The sequence below is a fragment of the Chiloscyllium punctatum genome, chromosome 10 (genome assembly GCF_047496795.1).
Source record: "Chiloscyllium punctatum isolate Juve2018m chromosome 10, sChiPun1.3, whole genome shotgun sequence".
Classification (NCBI taxonomy): Eukaryota; Metazoa; Chordata; class Chondrichthyes; order Orectolobiformes; family Hemiscylliidae; genus Chiloscyllium; species Chiloscyllium punctatum.
In genome coordinates, this window is record NC_092748.1 from 123,285,624 (window position 1) to 123,299,322 (window position 13,699).

Consider the following 13,699-nt stretch of genomic DNA (forward strand, 5'->3'; position numbering starts at 1 on the left):
AACTGACATTTGTCACCTCTCAGCCCAGTTCTACAGCCTATCTATGTCCCTCTGTAACCTGCAACATCCTTCAGCACTATCCACAACTCTATCGACCTTAGTGTCATCCACAAATTTACTAAACCATCCTTCTCTGCCCTCATCCAGGTCATTTATAAAAATGACAAACAGAAGTGACCCCAAAACAGATCCTTGCGGGACATCACTTGTAACTGAACTCCAGGACAAACACTGCCCATCAGACACCATCCTCTGTCTTCTTTCAGCTAGCTAAATTCGGATCCAAACTGCTAAATCACCCACAATCCCATGCCTCTGTATTTTGTACAATAGCCTACCGTGGGGAACCTTATCAACCGCCTAACTGAAATGCATATACACCACGGCACAAGTGAGGACTGCAGATGCTGGAGATCAGAGTCTAGATTAGAGCGGCGCTGGAAAAGCACAGCAGGTCAGGCAACATCCAAGGAGCAGGAAAATCAACGTTTTGGGGGAAAGCCCCTGATAAAGGGCTTTTGCCCGGAACATCAATTTTCCTGCTCCTCAGATGTTACCTGACCTGATGTGCTTTTCCAGCACCACCTTAATCTAGACACCATCTACACCACATCATTTGTTTTACCCTCATCTACCTGTTTGGTCACCATCACAAAGAACGCAACAAGATTTATGAGGCACGACCTAACCTTCACAAAATCTTGTTGACTATCCCCAATTAACTTATTCCTCTCTAGATGATTATAAATCCTATCGCTTATAACCTTTTCCAACACTTTGCCCACAACTGAAGTAAGGCTCACTAGTCTATAATTATCAGGGTTGCCTCTACTCCCCTTCTTGAACAAGGGGACAATATTTGCTATCCTCCAATCTTTGGCGATATTCCTATAGACATAAAGATCAAAGCCAAAGCCTCTGCAATCTCCTCCCTAGCTTCCCAGAGAATTCTAGGATAAATCCCATCTGACCCAAGGGACTTACCTATTTTCACACTTTCCAGAACTGCTAAAACCTCCTCTTTGCTAATGTCAATTCCATCTAGTCTACAGGCCTGTATCTCAGTATTCTCCTCCACAACATTGTCTTTTTCCAATGTGAACACTGACGAAAGATATTCATTTAATGCTTCTCCTATCTCCTCGGACTCCATGCACAACTTCCCACTACTATCCTTGATTGGTCCTAATCTTTCTCCAGACACTCTTTTATTCTTCATATATCTAAATAAAGTTTTAGGGTTTTCCTTGATCCTATCTGCCAATAATTTCTCATGACCCCTCCTGGCTCTTCTTTGCTCTCTCTCTTTAGATTTTTCCTGGCTAACCTGTAACCCTCAAGCACCCTAACTGAGCCTTCATAACTCATCCTAACAGAAGCCTTCTTCTTCCTCTTAACAAGAGATTCAACTTCTTTAGTAAACCACGGTTCCTTCGCTACACGACCTCCTCCCTGCCTGATAGGTACATACTTATCAAGGACATGCATTAGCTGTTCCTCGAATTAGCTCCACATTTCAATTGTGACCATCCCCTGCAGTTTTCTCCCCCATCTATGCATCCTAAATCTTGCCTAATTGCATCATAATTGCTTTTTGCCCAGCAATAATTCTTGCCCTGCGGTATATATCAATCTCTTTCCAATGCTAAAGTAATCATAACCGAATCGTGGTCACTATCACCAAAGTGCTCACCCACTCCAAATCTAACACCTGGCCAGGTTCATTACCCAGTACCAAATCCAATGTGGCCCTGCCCCTTGTTGGCCTGTTTACATACTGTGTCAGGAAATCTCCTGCACACATTGGACAAAAACTGACCCATCTAAAGTACTCAAACTATTGTATTTCCAGTCAATATTTGGAAAGTTTAAAGTCCCCCATAACAACTATCCTGTTCCTCGTGCTCCTATCCAGAATTATCTTTGCTATCCTTTCCTCTACATCTCTGGAACTATTCAGAGGCCTACAGAAAACTCCCAACGGGGTGACCTCTCCTTTTCTGTTTCTAACCTCAGCCCATACTACCTCAGTAGACAAGTCTTCAAATGTCCCTTCTGATACCGTAATACTGTCCTTGACTAACCATGCTATACCTCCCCCCTTTTTACCATCTTCTCTGTTCTTACTGAAACATTTAAATCCCAGGACCTGCAACAACCATTGAGTCGGGTCAGGGTGGGATGCTCTTCAGAGGATCGGTGTTGACTTAGAGTCATGAGCCAAATGGGCTGCTTCCACACTGTAGGGATTCTATGATTCTATTCTATGCATGTCAAAAGATTAGGGCAAGGCTGGATGGTCTTTAATGCTAGGAGCAATAGGTAAGACTGTGAGTCAATGCTGACACATGGAACTATGATATTACTGCCATCACAGAAACATGGTTGAGGGAAGGGCTGGACTGGCAACTCAACATTCTGAGGGATAGGATCTTTAGGCGAGACAGGTGAGAGTATAAAAAGGGTGATGGTGTCACGCTATTAATTAAGGATCAATTAGCCCAATAAGGAGAGATGATATCTGGAAAGGTCCTCAAACAAGGCTCTGTGGGTAGAACTGAGGAATGGTCAGGCAGCAGCTACTTTACAGGGAATGCATTTTAGGCCCTCAAAGGGTCAGAGGAAAATACAGGAGCAAATATGTAGATATTTCAAAGAGGTGTGTAAGAGCAACAATCGGGTAATTATATGAGGAGATAGTTATAAGGGTTAAGTGTTTTCAGGGAGTGGATTTAGAACAAAGGACAGTACAGGCCCTTCATCCCTCGATGTTGTGCCAACCTTTTATCCTACTCTAAGAGCATACTAACCTACATACCCTTCATCTTGCTGCCATCTATGTGCCTATCCAAGAGTTGCTTAAATGTCCCTAATGTATCTAACTTGACAACCACCACTGGCAGTGATTCCATGCACCCACACTCTCTGTGTAAAGAACCGAACTCTGACATCTCCCTTAAACCTACCTCCATTTACCTTAAAGTTGTGCCCTTTTGTGAAAGCCATTTCTGTTCTGGGAAAATGTCTCTGACCATTCACACTATCTGCCCGTCATCATCTCTATCAAGTCACCTCTCACCCTTCTTCTTTCCGATGAGAAAAGCCTGAGCTCCCCCATAAGACATGCCCTCCATTCCAGACAGCATCCTGGTAAATCTCCTCTGCAACCTCTCTAAAGCTTCCACATCCTTCCTATGATGAGGCGACCAGAACTGAACACAAATTTCAAGTGTGGTCTAACTAGGTCTCTATAGAGCTGCAGCATAACCTCTCGCCTCTTAATGAAAGCCAACACACCATACACCTTCTTAACAATCTGATCAACCTGGGTGGTAACTTTGAGGGTTTATGGACATGGACCCCAAGATCCTTCTGTTCCTCCACACTGCCAAGAATCCTGCCTTTAACCCTGTAATCTGCATTCAAATTCGACCTTCCAAAATGAATCACTTCATACTTTTCCAGGTTGAACTCCATCTGCCACTTATCAGCCCAGTTCTGCACCCTGTCAATATCCAGTTGCAACCTTTAACAGCCCTCTACACTATCCACCACTCCACCAAACTTTGTATCACAGGCAAACTTTACTAACTCACCCTTCCACTTCCTCAAGCAAGTCATTTATAAAAATCACAAAGAGCAGAGATCCCAGAACAGATCCCTGTGGAACACCACTGGTCACCGAACTCCAGGCTGAATATTTTCCATCTACTACAACCCTCTGTCTTCTATGGGAGAGTCAATTCTGTATCCAGACAGCCATCTTTCTCTGTAACCCATGTCTCCTTACTTTCTGAATGAGCGTACCATGGGGAACCTTATCAAAAGCCTTGCTAAAATCCATGTTTACTACATCCACTGCTCTACCTTTGTCAATATGTTTTGTCACATCCTCAAAGAAATCAATAAGGCTTGTGAAACATGACCTCTTGGACATCCTCTTGTTCCTCACATAAGTGTAGAATGCCGTGGGGTTTTCCTTTATCGTACCTGCTAAAGTTTTCTCATGCCCCCTTCTAGCTCTCCTAAGTCCATTCTTCAGTTCCTTCCTTGCTACCTTGTAACCCTGTAGAGCCCTGTCTGATCCTTGCTTCCTCAAACTTAAGGAAGATTTCTTCTTCTGCATGACTAGATGTTCCACATTCCTTGTCATCCAAAGGTTTCTTCACCCTACCATCTCTTCCTTGCCTCAGTGGGACAATGTGTTGCTGGAAAAGCGCAGCAGCTCAGGCAGCATCTAAGGTGCAGGAGAATCGACGTTTCGGGCATAAGTCCTTCTTCAGGAATGAGGAGGGTGTGCCAAGCAGGCTAAGATAAAAGGTAGGGAGGAGGGACTTGGGGGAGGGGTGTTGGGAATGCGAAAGGTGGAAGGAGGTTAAGGTGAGGGTGATAGGCCGGAGAGGGGGTGGGGGCGGAGAGATCGGGAAGAAGATTGCAGGTCAAGAAGGCGGTGCTGAGTTCGAGGGTTGGGACTGAGATAAGGTGGGGGGAGGGTAAATGAGGAAGCTGGAGAAATCTGCATTCATCCCTTGTGGTTGGAGGGTTTCTAGGCAAAAGATGAGGCGCTCTTCCTCCAGGCGTCATCCTTGGCCTCCTCCATCGCCAGACCATGGCAACAAGAGGAATGGGTCGGGGTGAAGGGAAAGGGAATGTATGGAATCAAGTCGATGTGCATGGGGTTTAAGTTTGAGGCAGACTAACAATGAAGGAAAAAGGAAGGATAGGTTAGGACATGCTAGTAGAGATGATGGAAATCGTGAGGATAAGAAAATTAGCATTAAGGTGCTTTACTTGAATGCTTATAGCATTCGTAACAAAGTAGATAAATTAACAACAGAAATCATTGTGAAGGATTATGATGTGGGCATCACAGAAACGTGGCTGCAGGGGGTTCAGGACTGGCAGTTAAACAGCCAAGGATTTACAACCTATCGAAAAGTCAAGGAAGTGGGCAGAGGGGGTAGGGTTGCCTTGATAGCTAATAATGAAATTAAATCTAAGGCACTGAGTCACATAAGGTCACTTGATGTGGAGTCTGTGTACACGGATCGTGGCCACGCTCAGACAACAACTCACCAGAACGAAGGACCCGATAACCAACATGAGCAAAACCAATGTAGTGTACAAAATCCCATGCAAGGACTGCACAAAACACTACATCGGACAAACAGGAAGACAGTTAACGATCCGTATACACGGACACCAACTAGCCACGAAATGACACGACTAGCTATCCTTAGTAGCCACACACACACAGACGACAAGCAACATGAATTCGACTGGGACAACACTACCATTATAGGGCAAGCCAAACAGAGAACAGCCAGGGAATTCCTAGAGGCATGGCACTCATCCACAGACTCTATCAACAAACACATCGACCTGGACCCAATATATCGGCCACTACAGCGGACAGCTGGAACTGACAACCGGAAGCGGCAGAGACAGGCCACTATAAATGCCGGAGGAAACAGCACAGAAGCGCTTCACAGGAGGCTCCCAAGCACTGAGGATGTCACATAGACAGGGGACGAAACGTTTGCAAGACAAATTCCCAGCTCGGCGAACAGAACTGCAGAAGAACCTTTTTGCTTCTATACTCAATCCCTCTTGTTATGAAGGTCAGCATGCTATTAGCTTTCTTCACTACCTGTTGTACCTGCAGCATGCTTGCCTTCATTGACTGGTGTACAAGAACACCCAGATCTCTTTGTACTGCCCCTTTACCTAACTTGACTCCATTTAGGTAGTAATCTGCCTTCCTGTTCTTGCCACCAAAGTGGATAACTACACATCTGCCATGCATCTGACCACTCACCTAACCTGTCCAGGTCATCCTGTAACCTCCTAACATCCTCCTCACATTTCACCCTGCCACCCAGCTTTGTATCATCAGCAAATGTGCTGATGTTACTATTAATACCATCTTCTATATCATTAATATATATTGTAAAAAGCTGCGGTCCCAGCACTGATCCCTGCGGTACCCCACTGGCACCGCCTGCCATTCTGAAAGGGAGCTGTTTATCACTACTCTTTGTTTCCTGTCAGCCAACCAATTTTCAATCCAAGTCAGTACTTTGCCCCCAATACCATGCGCCCTAATTTTGCTCACTAACCTCCTATGTGGGACTTTATCAAAGGCTTTCTGAAAGTCCAGGTACACTACATCCACTGGATCTCCCTTGTCTATCTTCAGAGTTACATCCTCAAAAAATTCACTTTATATATTAATGATCTGGATGAAGGGACTGGGGCATTCTGGTGAAGTTTGTCGATGATACAAAATTAGGCGGACAGGTGGTAGTTCTGAGGAGGTGAGGAGGCTGCAGAAAGATTTAGACAGTTTAGGAGACTGGTCCAAGAAATGGCTGATAAAATTCAATCTGAGCAAATGCGAGGTCTTGCACTTTGGAAAAAGAAATACAGGGACGGATTATTTTCTAAACAGTGAGAAAATTCATAAAGCTAAGTACAAAGGGATCTGGGAGTGTTAGACCAGGATTCTCTAAAGGTTGATTTGCAGGTTGAGTCCGTGATTAAGAAAGCAAATGTTATGTTATCATTTATCTCAAGTGGGTTGGAATGTAAATGCAGTGAGGTGTGTCTGAGACTTTATAAAACTCTGGTTAGGCCCCATTTAGAATACTGTGTCCAGTTTTGGGCCCCCACTTCAGGAAGGAAATACTGGCTCTGGAGTCCAGCTGAGATTCACACGGATGATCCCTGGCATGGTAGGCACAACATACGATGAACGGCTGAGGATCCTGGGATTGTATTCATTAGAGTTTAGAAGGTTGAGGGGAGATCTAATAGAAACTCACAAGATAATGCATGGCTTAGAAAGGGTTGATGCTTGGAATTTGTTTCCGTCAGGCAGGGGTACTAGGACCTGTGGGCACAGCCTTAGAGTTAGAGGGGGTCAATTTAAAATGGAAATGAGGAGACATTTCTTCAGCCAGAGAGTCGTGGACCTGTGGAATTCATTGCAGGGAAGTTAAATGTCTTCAAGGCAGAAATTGATAAATTCTTAATCTCGCAAGAAATTAAGGGATACGGGGAGAGTGCAGGTAAGTGGCGTTCAAATGCCCATGAGACAGGAGTGGACTCAATGGGCTGTATGGTCTTACTTCCACTCCTATGTCTTATGGCCTAGGTAATGGCCACAACATCATAGTGCCTTACTTTGAATACATCCAAATAAAGCTGAAGGTTGAAAAGGTCCCTAAAGTTGGTAGAACACGTAAATAGGACAGTTAAGAAGGGACATATTTTTCATCAGTTGTGCCATAGAGTATAAGAGCAAGGATGAAATGTTGGAGTTGTACAGAGAGTTGGTCAGGCCACAAGTGGAGTACTGTGTGCCATTTTGAACAACGCACAAGGATGTAATAGCACTGGAGAGAGTACAGAGCAAGTTCACCAGGATTTTGCCCAGGACAGAGGAATTGGGCTATGGGGAGAGACTATAAGATATAGGAGCTGGAATTAGACCATTCAGCCCACTGAGTCTGCTCTGCCATTCAATCATGACTGATAAGTTTCTCAACCCATTCTCCCACTTTCTCCCTGTAACCCTTGATCCCCTTGACAAAGAACCTACCTATCTCTGTCTTAAATATACTCAATGACCTGGCCTCCACAGCCACCTGTGGCAGTGAATTCCATAGATTCACTACTCTCTGGCTGAAGAAGTTCCTCCTGATCTCCGTTCTAAAACGTCTTTCCTGTATTCTAAGGCTGTGCCCTCAGGTGCTCGACTCTCCTACCAATGGAAACATCTTCCCAACATCTACTCTGTCCAAGGATTCAGTATTCTGTGTTATTCAGTTAGATCTTCCCTCATCCTTCTAAACTCTATTAAGTAGACTCCAGAGCCCACAAATGTTACTCATACATTTAGCTTTTCACTCCCGAAACCATTCTTGTGAACCTCCTCTGAACAAACTCCAAGGCCAGTACATCCTTCCTGAGATGTGGGTCCCAAAACTGCACACAATACTCCAAATGTGGTCTGACCAGAGCCTTAAACATCCCTGCTCTTACATTCAAGTACTCTCAAAATAAATGCCAACATTATATTTACCTTCCTAACTACTGACTCAACCTGCAAGTTTACCTTAAGAGAATCCTGGACTAGAACTCCCAAGATACTTTGCACTTCAGACTTCTGAATTTTCTCCCCATTTAAAAAGTAGTCCATGCTTCTATTGTTCTTAAAAAAGTGCATGACTTCACACTTTCCCCCACTATAGTCTATCTGCCACTTCGTTGCCCACTCTTCTAACCTGTCCAAATCCTGACTCTAATCTCCAGCATCTGCAGTCCTCACTTCCGCCAAATCCTTCTGCACACTCCTCGCCACCTCAATACTACTTGTCCCTCTATCGATCTTTGAAATGTCTGCAAACATAGCCAGAATGCCCTCTGTTCCTTCATCTAGATCGGTAATGTATAAAGTGAAAAGTGGTGGTCCCAACACTGAGCCTTGCTGAATACTATTTGTTACCAGTTGCCATCCTGAGAAAGACCCTTTTATCCCCACTCTCTGCTTTTTGCTAGACTGCCAAGCTTCTATCCATACCAGCCCCTCACCTCTAAAACCATGGCCCTTATCTTACTCAGCAGCCTCCTGTACCTGTCAAAGGCCTTCTTGAAGTCCAGGTAAATAATATCCATTGGCTCTCCTTGGTCTAACCTGCTCATTACTTCCTCAAAGAATTCTAGCTAATTTGTCAGGCATGACTTCCCCTTGATGAAACCATGCTAACTTTGCTCTATTCTACCACACACTTGCAAGCATTCAGAAATCTCATCCTTCACAATGGACTCCAAGATCTTACTCACGACCGTGTTAAGGCTAATCGGCCTATAATTTTCTGTTAGTTGCCTTACTCCCTTTATAAACAGGGGTGATTTTCCAGTTATTGATTTTCCAGTCCTCCAGGACCCTCCTTGACTCCAGTGATTTCTGACAGATCACCAGTAATGCCTGCACTAATGCTATTTCCTTTAGAAGTCTGGGTTTTAGTTCATCTGGTCCAGGTGATTTATCTACTTTCAGGCCATTTGGTTTCTCTAGCACCTTCTCCTTGGTGATGGCCACCATACTCAGTCTGACCCTGACTCTTGAATTTTTGGGATATTACTTGTGTCTTCCACCGTGAAGACTGATGTGAAGTAATTATTCAGTTCCTCAGCCATTTCCTTGTTCACCACTACTCTCTCCAGCGTTATTTTCAAGTGGTCCAATGTCCACTTTTGCCTCTCTTTTGTCCTTTATATATCTAAATGTGAGAAAAGATCTGCCACCCTGCCTATCCACAATATGCAGAACATAGGAAATCAAACTTGGCCAAACTATACTACAAACACCCAGAATGCCTCAGCATTAACCAAACAGGCTGACAAGTGAAACCAGACAGAACCAAAGTCACTTGCAGACAAGGGAATACACTTATAGAGTCATAGAGATGTACAGCATGGAAACACACCCTTCAGTCCAACTCGTCCATGCCGACCAGATAGTCCCACCTGCCAGCATCTGGCCCATATCCCTCCAAAACCTTCCTATTCATATACCCATCCAAATGCCTCTTAAATGCTGCAATTGTACCAGCCTCCACCACTTCCTCTGGCAGTTCATTCCATATTCGTACTACCCTCTGTATGAAAAAGCTGCCCCTTAGGTCTCTTTTATATCTTTCCCCTCTCACCCTAAACCCATGCCCTCTAGTTCTGGACTCCCCGACCCCAGGGAAAAGACTTTGCCTATTTACCCTATCCATGTCCCTCATAATTTTGTAAACCTTTATAAGGTCACCCCTCAGCCTCCGATGCTCCAGGGAAAACAGCCCCAGCCTGTTCAGCTTCCTGGACCCGGTCAACACAGCTGTCCCAAAGCCCCAAGGACAGTCTGATAACACAGCATACTGAAATCACACAAAGGACAGGTCAGAGAGAGAGGTACCAAAAGACCTCACTCCCAAAACAGGAACAATGGAAGCACCTTACTGTTTCAAAAGGGACATTCTCACCTACCTGCAAAGAAAGCTGCAATCTCCTGATCCCATCAAGAACTCATTGATACTGTTAGGATATTACTTTGTATCAACAATCAGGACATTCTTCTAATAACTGTTTTTCAATTATCATCATTGTAACTGGATTACCTAATTTCCAAATACATTGTATCTTTCCTTATTTTAATTAACCTTATTGTACAAGATTCCTACAAAACCTGGCTTCATCCTCAGCTCAAGGAAGAGAACCCTTTATCTACCTGTACAGACCGTCAATTCTGTGTCAGCCTTGTCAATTTCTCTTCCAGCGATATCGCTTGTAATAAACAGCTTGTCAATTTCACCCGATCTGGCTTGTGTGGTCTCTGCTTTATTGGGCTAATGTCTCTGACACAAAAGAAACTCTTTCAGGCTTCCTTTATATTACTGGCTAGCTTACTCTCATATTTAATATTCTACCTTCTTATTTCTTTTTTTGTTGCCCTCTGTTGGTCTTTGTAAGCTTCTCAAACCTCTGGTTTCCCATTGCCCTTTGTCACATTGTATGCTTTCTCTTTTGCTTTAATGCTATGTCTGGCTTCCCTAGTCAGCCATGGTTGTCTCATCCTTCATGTACCATGCGTCTTTTTCCTCAGGATGAATTTTTGCTGTGTCTACTGAATTACTCACAGAAACTCCTATCATTGCTGTTCCACTGTCTTTCCTGCTAAGTTCCTCTTCCAGTTAATTCTGCCCATCTCCTCTCTCATGACCCTTTAGTTGTCTTTATTCAGCTATAATATCATTACCTCTGATTCTATCTCCTCCCTCTCAAATTGCAGAGAAAATTCAGTTATATTATGATCACTGCCTCCTCAGGATTCCTTCACCTTAAGCTCTCTTATCAAATCCGCCATATTGCACAACATTAAATCCAGTATTGTCTGTTCCCTAGTGGGCTCCACCACAAGCTGATCCAGAAAGCCATCACATAGACATTCCATAAATTCATTCCAATCAACTAAAAACCTGATTTTTCCTATCCACCTGCATATTGAAATCCCCCACGATCACTGTAACATTGTCTTGGATAGGCTTGGATTGTTTTCTTTAGAGCAGAGAAGACTGAGGGGGACATGATTGAGGTGAATAAGATTATGGCAGGGTGAACAGAGAGCAGTTGTTCCCCTTGGTTGAGCAGTCTATCACAAGAAGGCATGGTTTTAGGATAAGGGGCAGGAGATTCAGAGAGGATTTGGGAAAAATGTTTTCACTCAGCGAGTAGTGGCAATCTGGAATGCGCTGCCTGGGAAGGTAGTGGAGACTGGAAGCCTGGAAAAAATATTTGGATGAGTGCTTCAAATTTCATATATTCTGGGATATGAGACAAATGCAGGAAATTGGGATTAGCGCACTTCTGGTGATAGATAGATCAGTGCAGACTCAATGTGGTCTTTTCTGCACTGTATAAATCTATGAATCTTTACCTGGTCTGACTCCAGACCCAAAGCAATGTCATTGACTCTTAACTGCCCTCTGTATAATTAGGGATGGACAATAAATGCTTACCTGGACAGTGGTGTGTACATCCCATGAATGAATAATAAATAAAAGATATAAATGGATTGGTCAGGTGGGCTGATCAGTAGCAAATGGAATTTAATCCTGCGAGATGATGCACTTTGGAAGAATTAACGGGATAAATGAGTACTCAGTGAATGACAGGACAGCAGGACACTCAGAAATTGAGGGATTAGGGATGCTTTTCGATGGATCCCTGAAAGTGGCAAGGCAGGTTAGTAGAGTACTTAAGAAGAATATCAGTTGAGGCATAGATTATAAAAACAGGGAGGTTGTGCTGGAGCTGTATAGGACTTTGTTTAGGTCACAGCTGAACTACTGAGAGTAATCCTGGTCACTGCACTACAGGAAGGATATGATTGCATTGAAGGAATTGCAGAGGAGATTCACCAAGATATTGCCTGGGATGGAGCATTTTAACCATGAAGAGAAGCTAGATAAGCTTCAGTTATTTTCTTTGGCACAGAGAAGGTTAATGGGGCACCTGATAGAGGTGTATATGATTATGAGGGCCACGTATAGAATGGATAGGAAGTAGCTATTTCTGTTAGTTGAAGGATTGATAACAAGAGAGCAAAATGTTAAGGTGGAAGGCAGGAGCTTTCAAGGGGATTTGAGGAAAAGACTTTTCACCCAGAGGATGTTGGAAGTCTGGAATTCACTATCTGGGAAGATAGTTGAAGCAGGTATCCTCACAACTTGTTAGAAGTACATTGATGAAGTGTCATAACTTTCATGGCTTTAAAGTGGGATTAGTGTGGATTTAGTGTATATCTAGCATTACAGTTCTGATTGGTTGAGGGCCTCTTCTGTTCTCTAAGATTCTGAGATTTTATTTTAGCTGTTGTCGAACTAGTGCCTTGTATAGTAGAGGAAGACTTCCCTATTTTATTCTCTATTTCTTTTGATTTAAAGGAGAACGATTAATTTGCATTCCCTATTTCCTGCTAAACTTGTATTCTAGCTTTTTGTGATACATGTATGAGGACCTCCAAATCTCTGTTTTGCAGCTTTCTGATCGCATTGATAAACATGAAGAGAAAAATTAGAGGCAACAATGGGCACTGTATTTTCAACTCTTTTCCAAAAACTAACCAGATCATCAACATCTCCGTCATCCTCAGGCACCGCTGATGTTTCCATGGGTTTCTCCTCAGCTGCTAAGAACTGCAAATGAGAAATAAATATCTTAAATTACAGAAGGGATTAATAAGCAGATCTGGAGCAGCTGTAGGAAAACAAAACTGACATCATTAGACTGCTTAGGAACTTATATCTAACCAATGGATAGGCAGCATGCTGCTCCATACCTTTACATTACTGACACAATGACACACAAAGTAAAAGCAACATTGATTTCACCTGTGAATTCCAAATTTCTGGGGCATTAAATGCTGTAATATAAAACAGTCCCAAATTGGAATTCTTGCCACAGAGAACTCTAGATGTAAAGCTGAGATAGTAGGGGAATTTAGCATTATAGGGAAAGGGAGGAAAATGAATGTCAGGAATATCAGATCAGCTGTGATCGTATTCCAGGTGGAGCAGGCTCAGAAACCTCCTGTTCCTATTTCTCATGGTTTATAGTAGAAACAATGCCCACAGTACAGGCAGGGTAGACCATAGGAATCTCTTCCCCATTGCGGATGTGCCTATCACCAGAGGGCAATAGTTTAAGGTGAGGAGTAAGTGGCTTAGAGGGGGTCTGAGGATTCTTTTTTAATCCAAAGGATTGTAGAAATATTGAACATGGTGTGAGAGAGGGTGGTGGACACAAGTACTCTCACAACATTTAAGATGGTTCTGGCCAAGTACTTAAAATGTCAGGGCATTATAGATTATGGGTTTAGATCAGAGTAGTGCTGGAAAAGTACAGCAGGTCAGGCAGCACCCGAGGAGCAGGAAAATCTGCTCCAATCCCAACCTCACCATCAAACCAGCAGATAAAGGGGGTGCAGGGATAGTTTGGTGCACTGACAAAAAAACCCTCCACTCCTCACTTTTGCCCATTATAGATTATGGACCAAGTGCAGATAAATGGGATGAGTATAGTTTGTGTTTGTGGGTTGGCCCAGACTTGGTGGACCAAACAGCCTATTTCCAAGCTATATGTCTGT

General features: G+C 43.5%; 1 protein-coding gene across 3 annotated transcripts in view; it reads right to left on the reverse strand.

Annotated features, from left to right (window-relative positions):
- xrcc5 (X-ray repair complementing defective repair in Chinese hamster cells 5) overlaps nucleotides 1-13,699 on the reverse strand; it is a 398,838-nt gene that overhangs the window by 108,137 nt on the left and 277,002 nt on the right. For all 3 annotated transcript variants that reach the window (XR_011961734.1, XM_072580078.1, XM_072580075.1), the window contains exon 20: nucleotides 12,678-12,749. Coding sequence is in view for 2 of the 3 variants with exons in the window: in XM_072580078.1 (XP_072436179.1) it covers nucleotides 12,678-12,749 (72 nt within the window). In the remaining variant the exon portion in view is untranslated. The remainder of the gene's footprint in view (nucleotides 1-12,677; nucleotides 12,750-13,699) is intronic.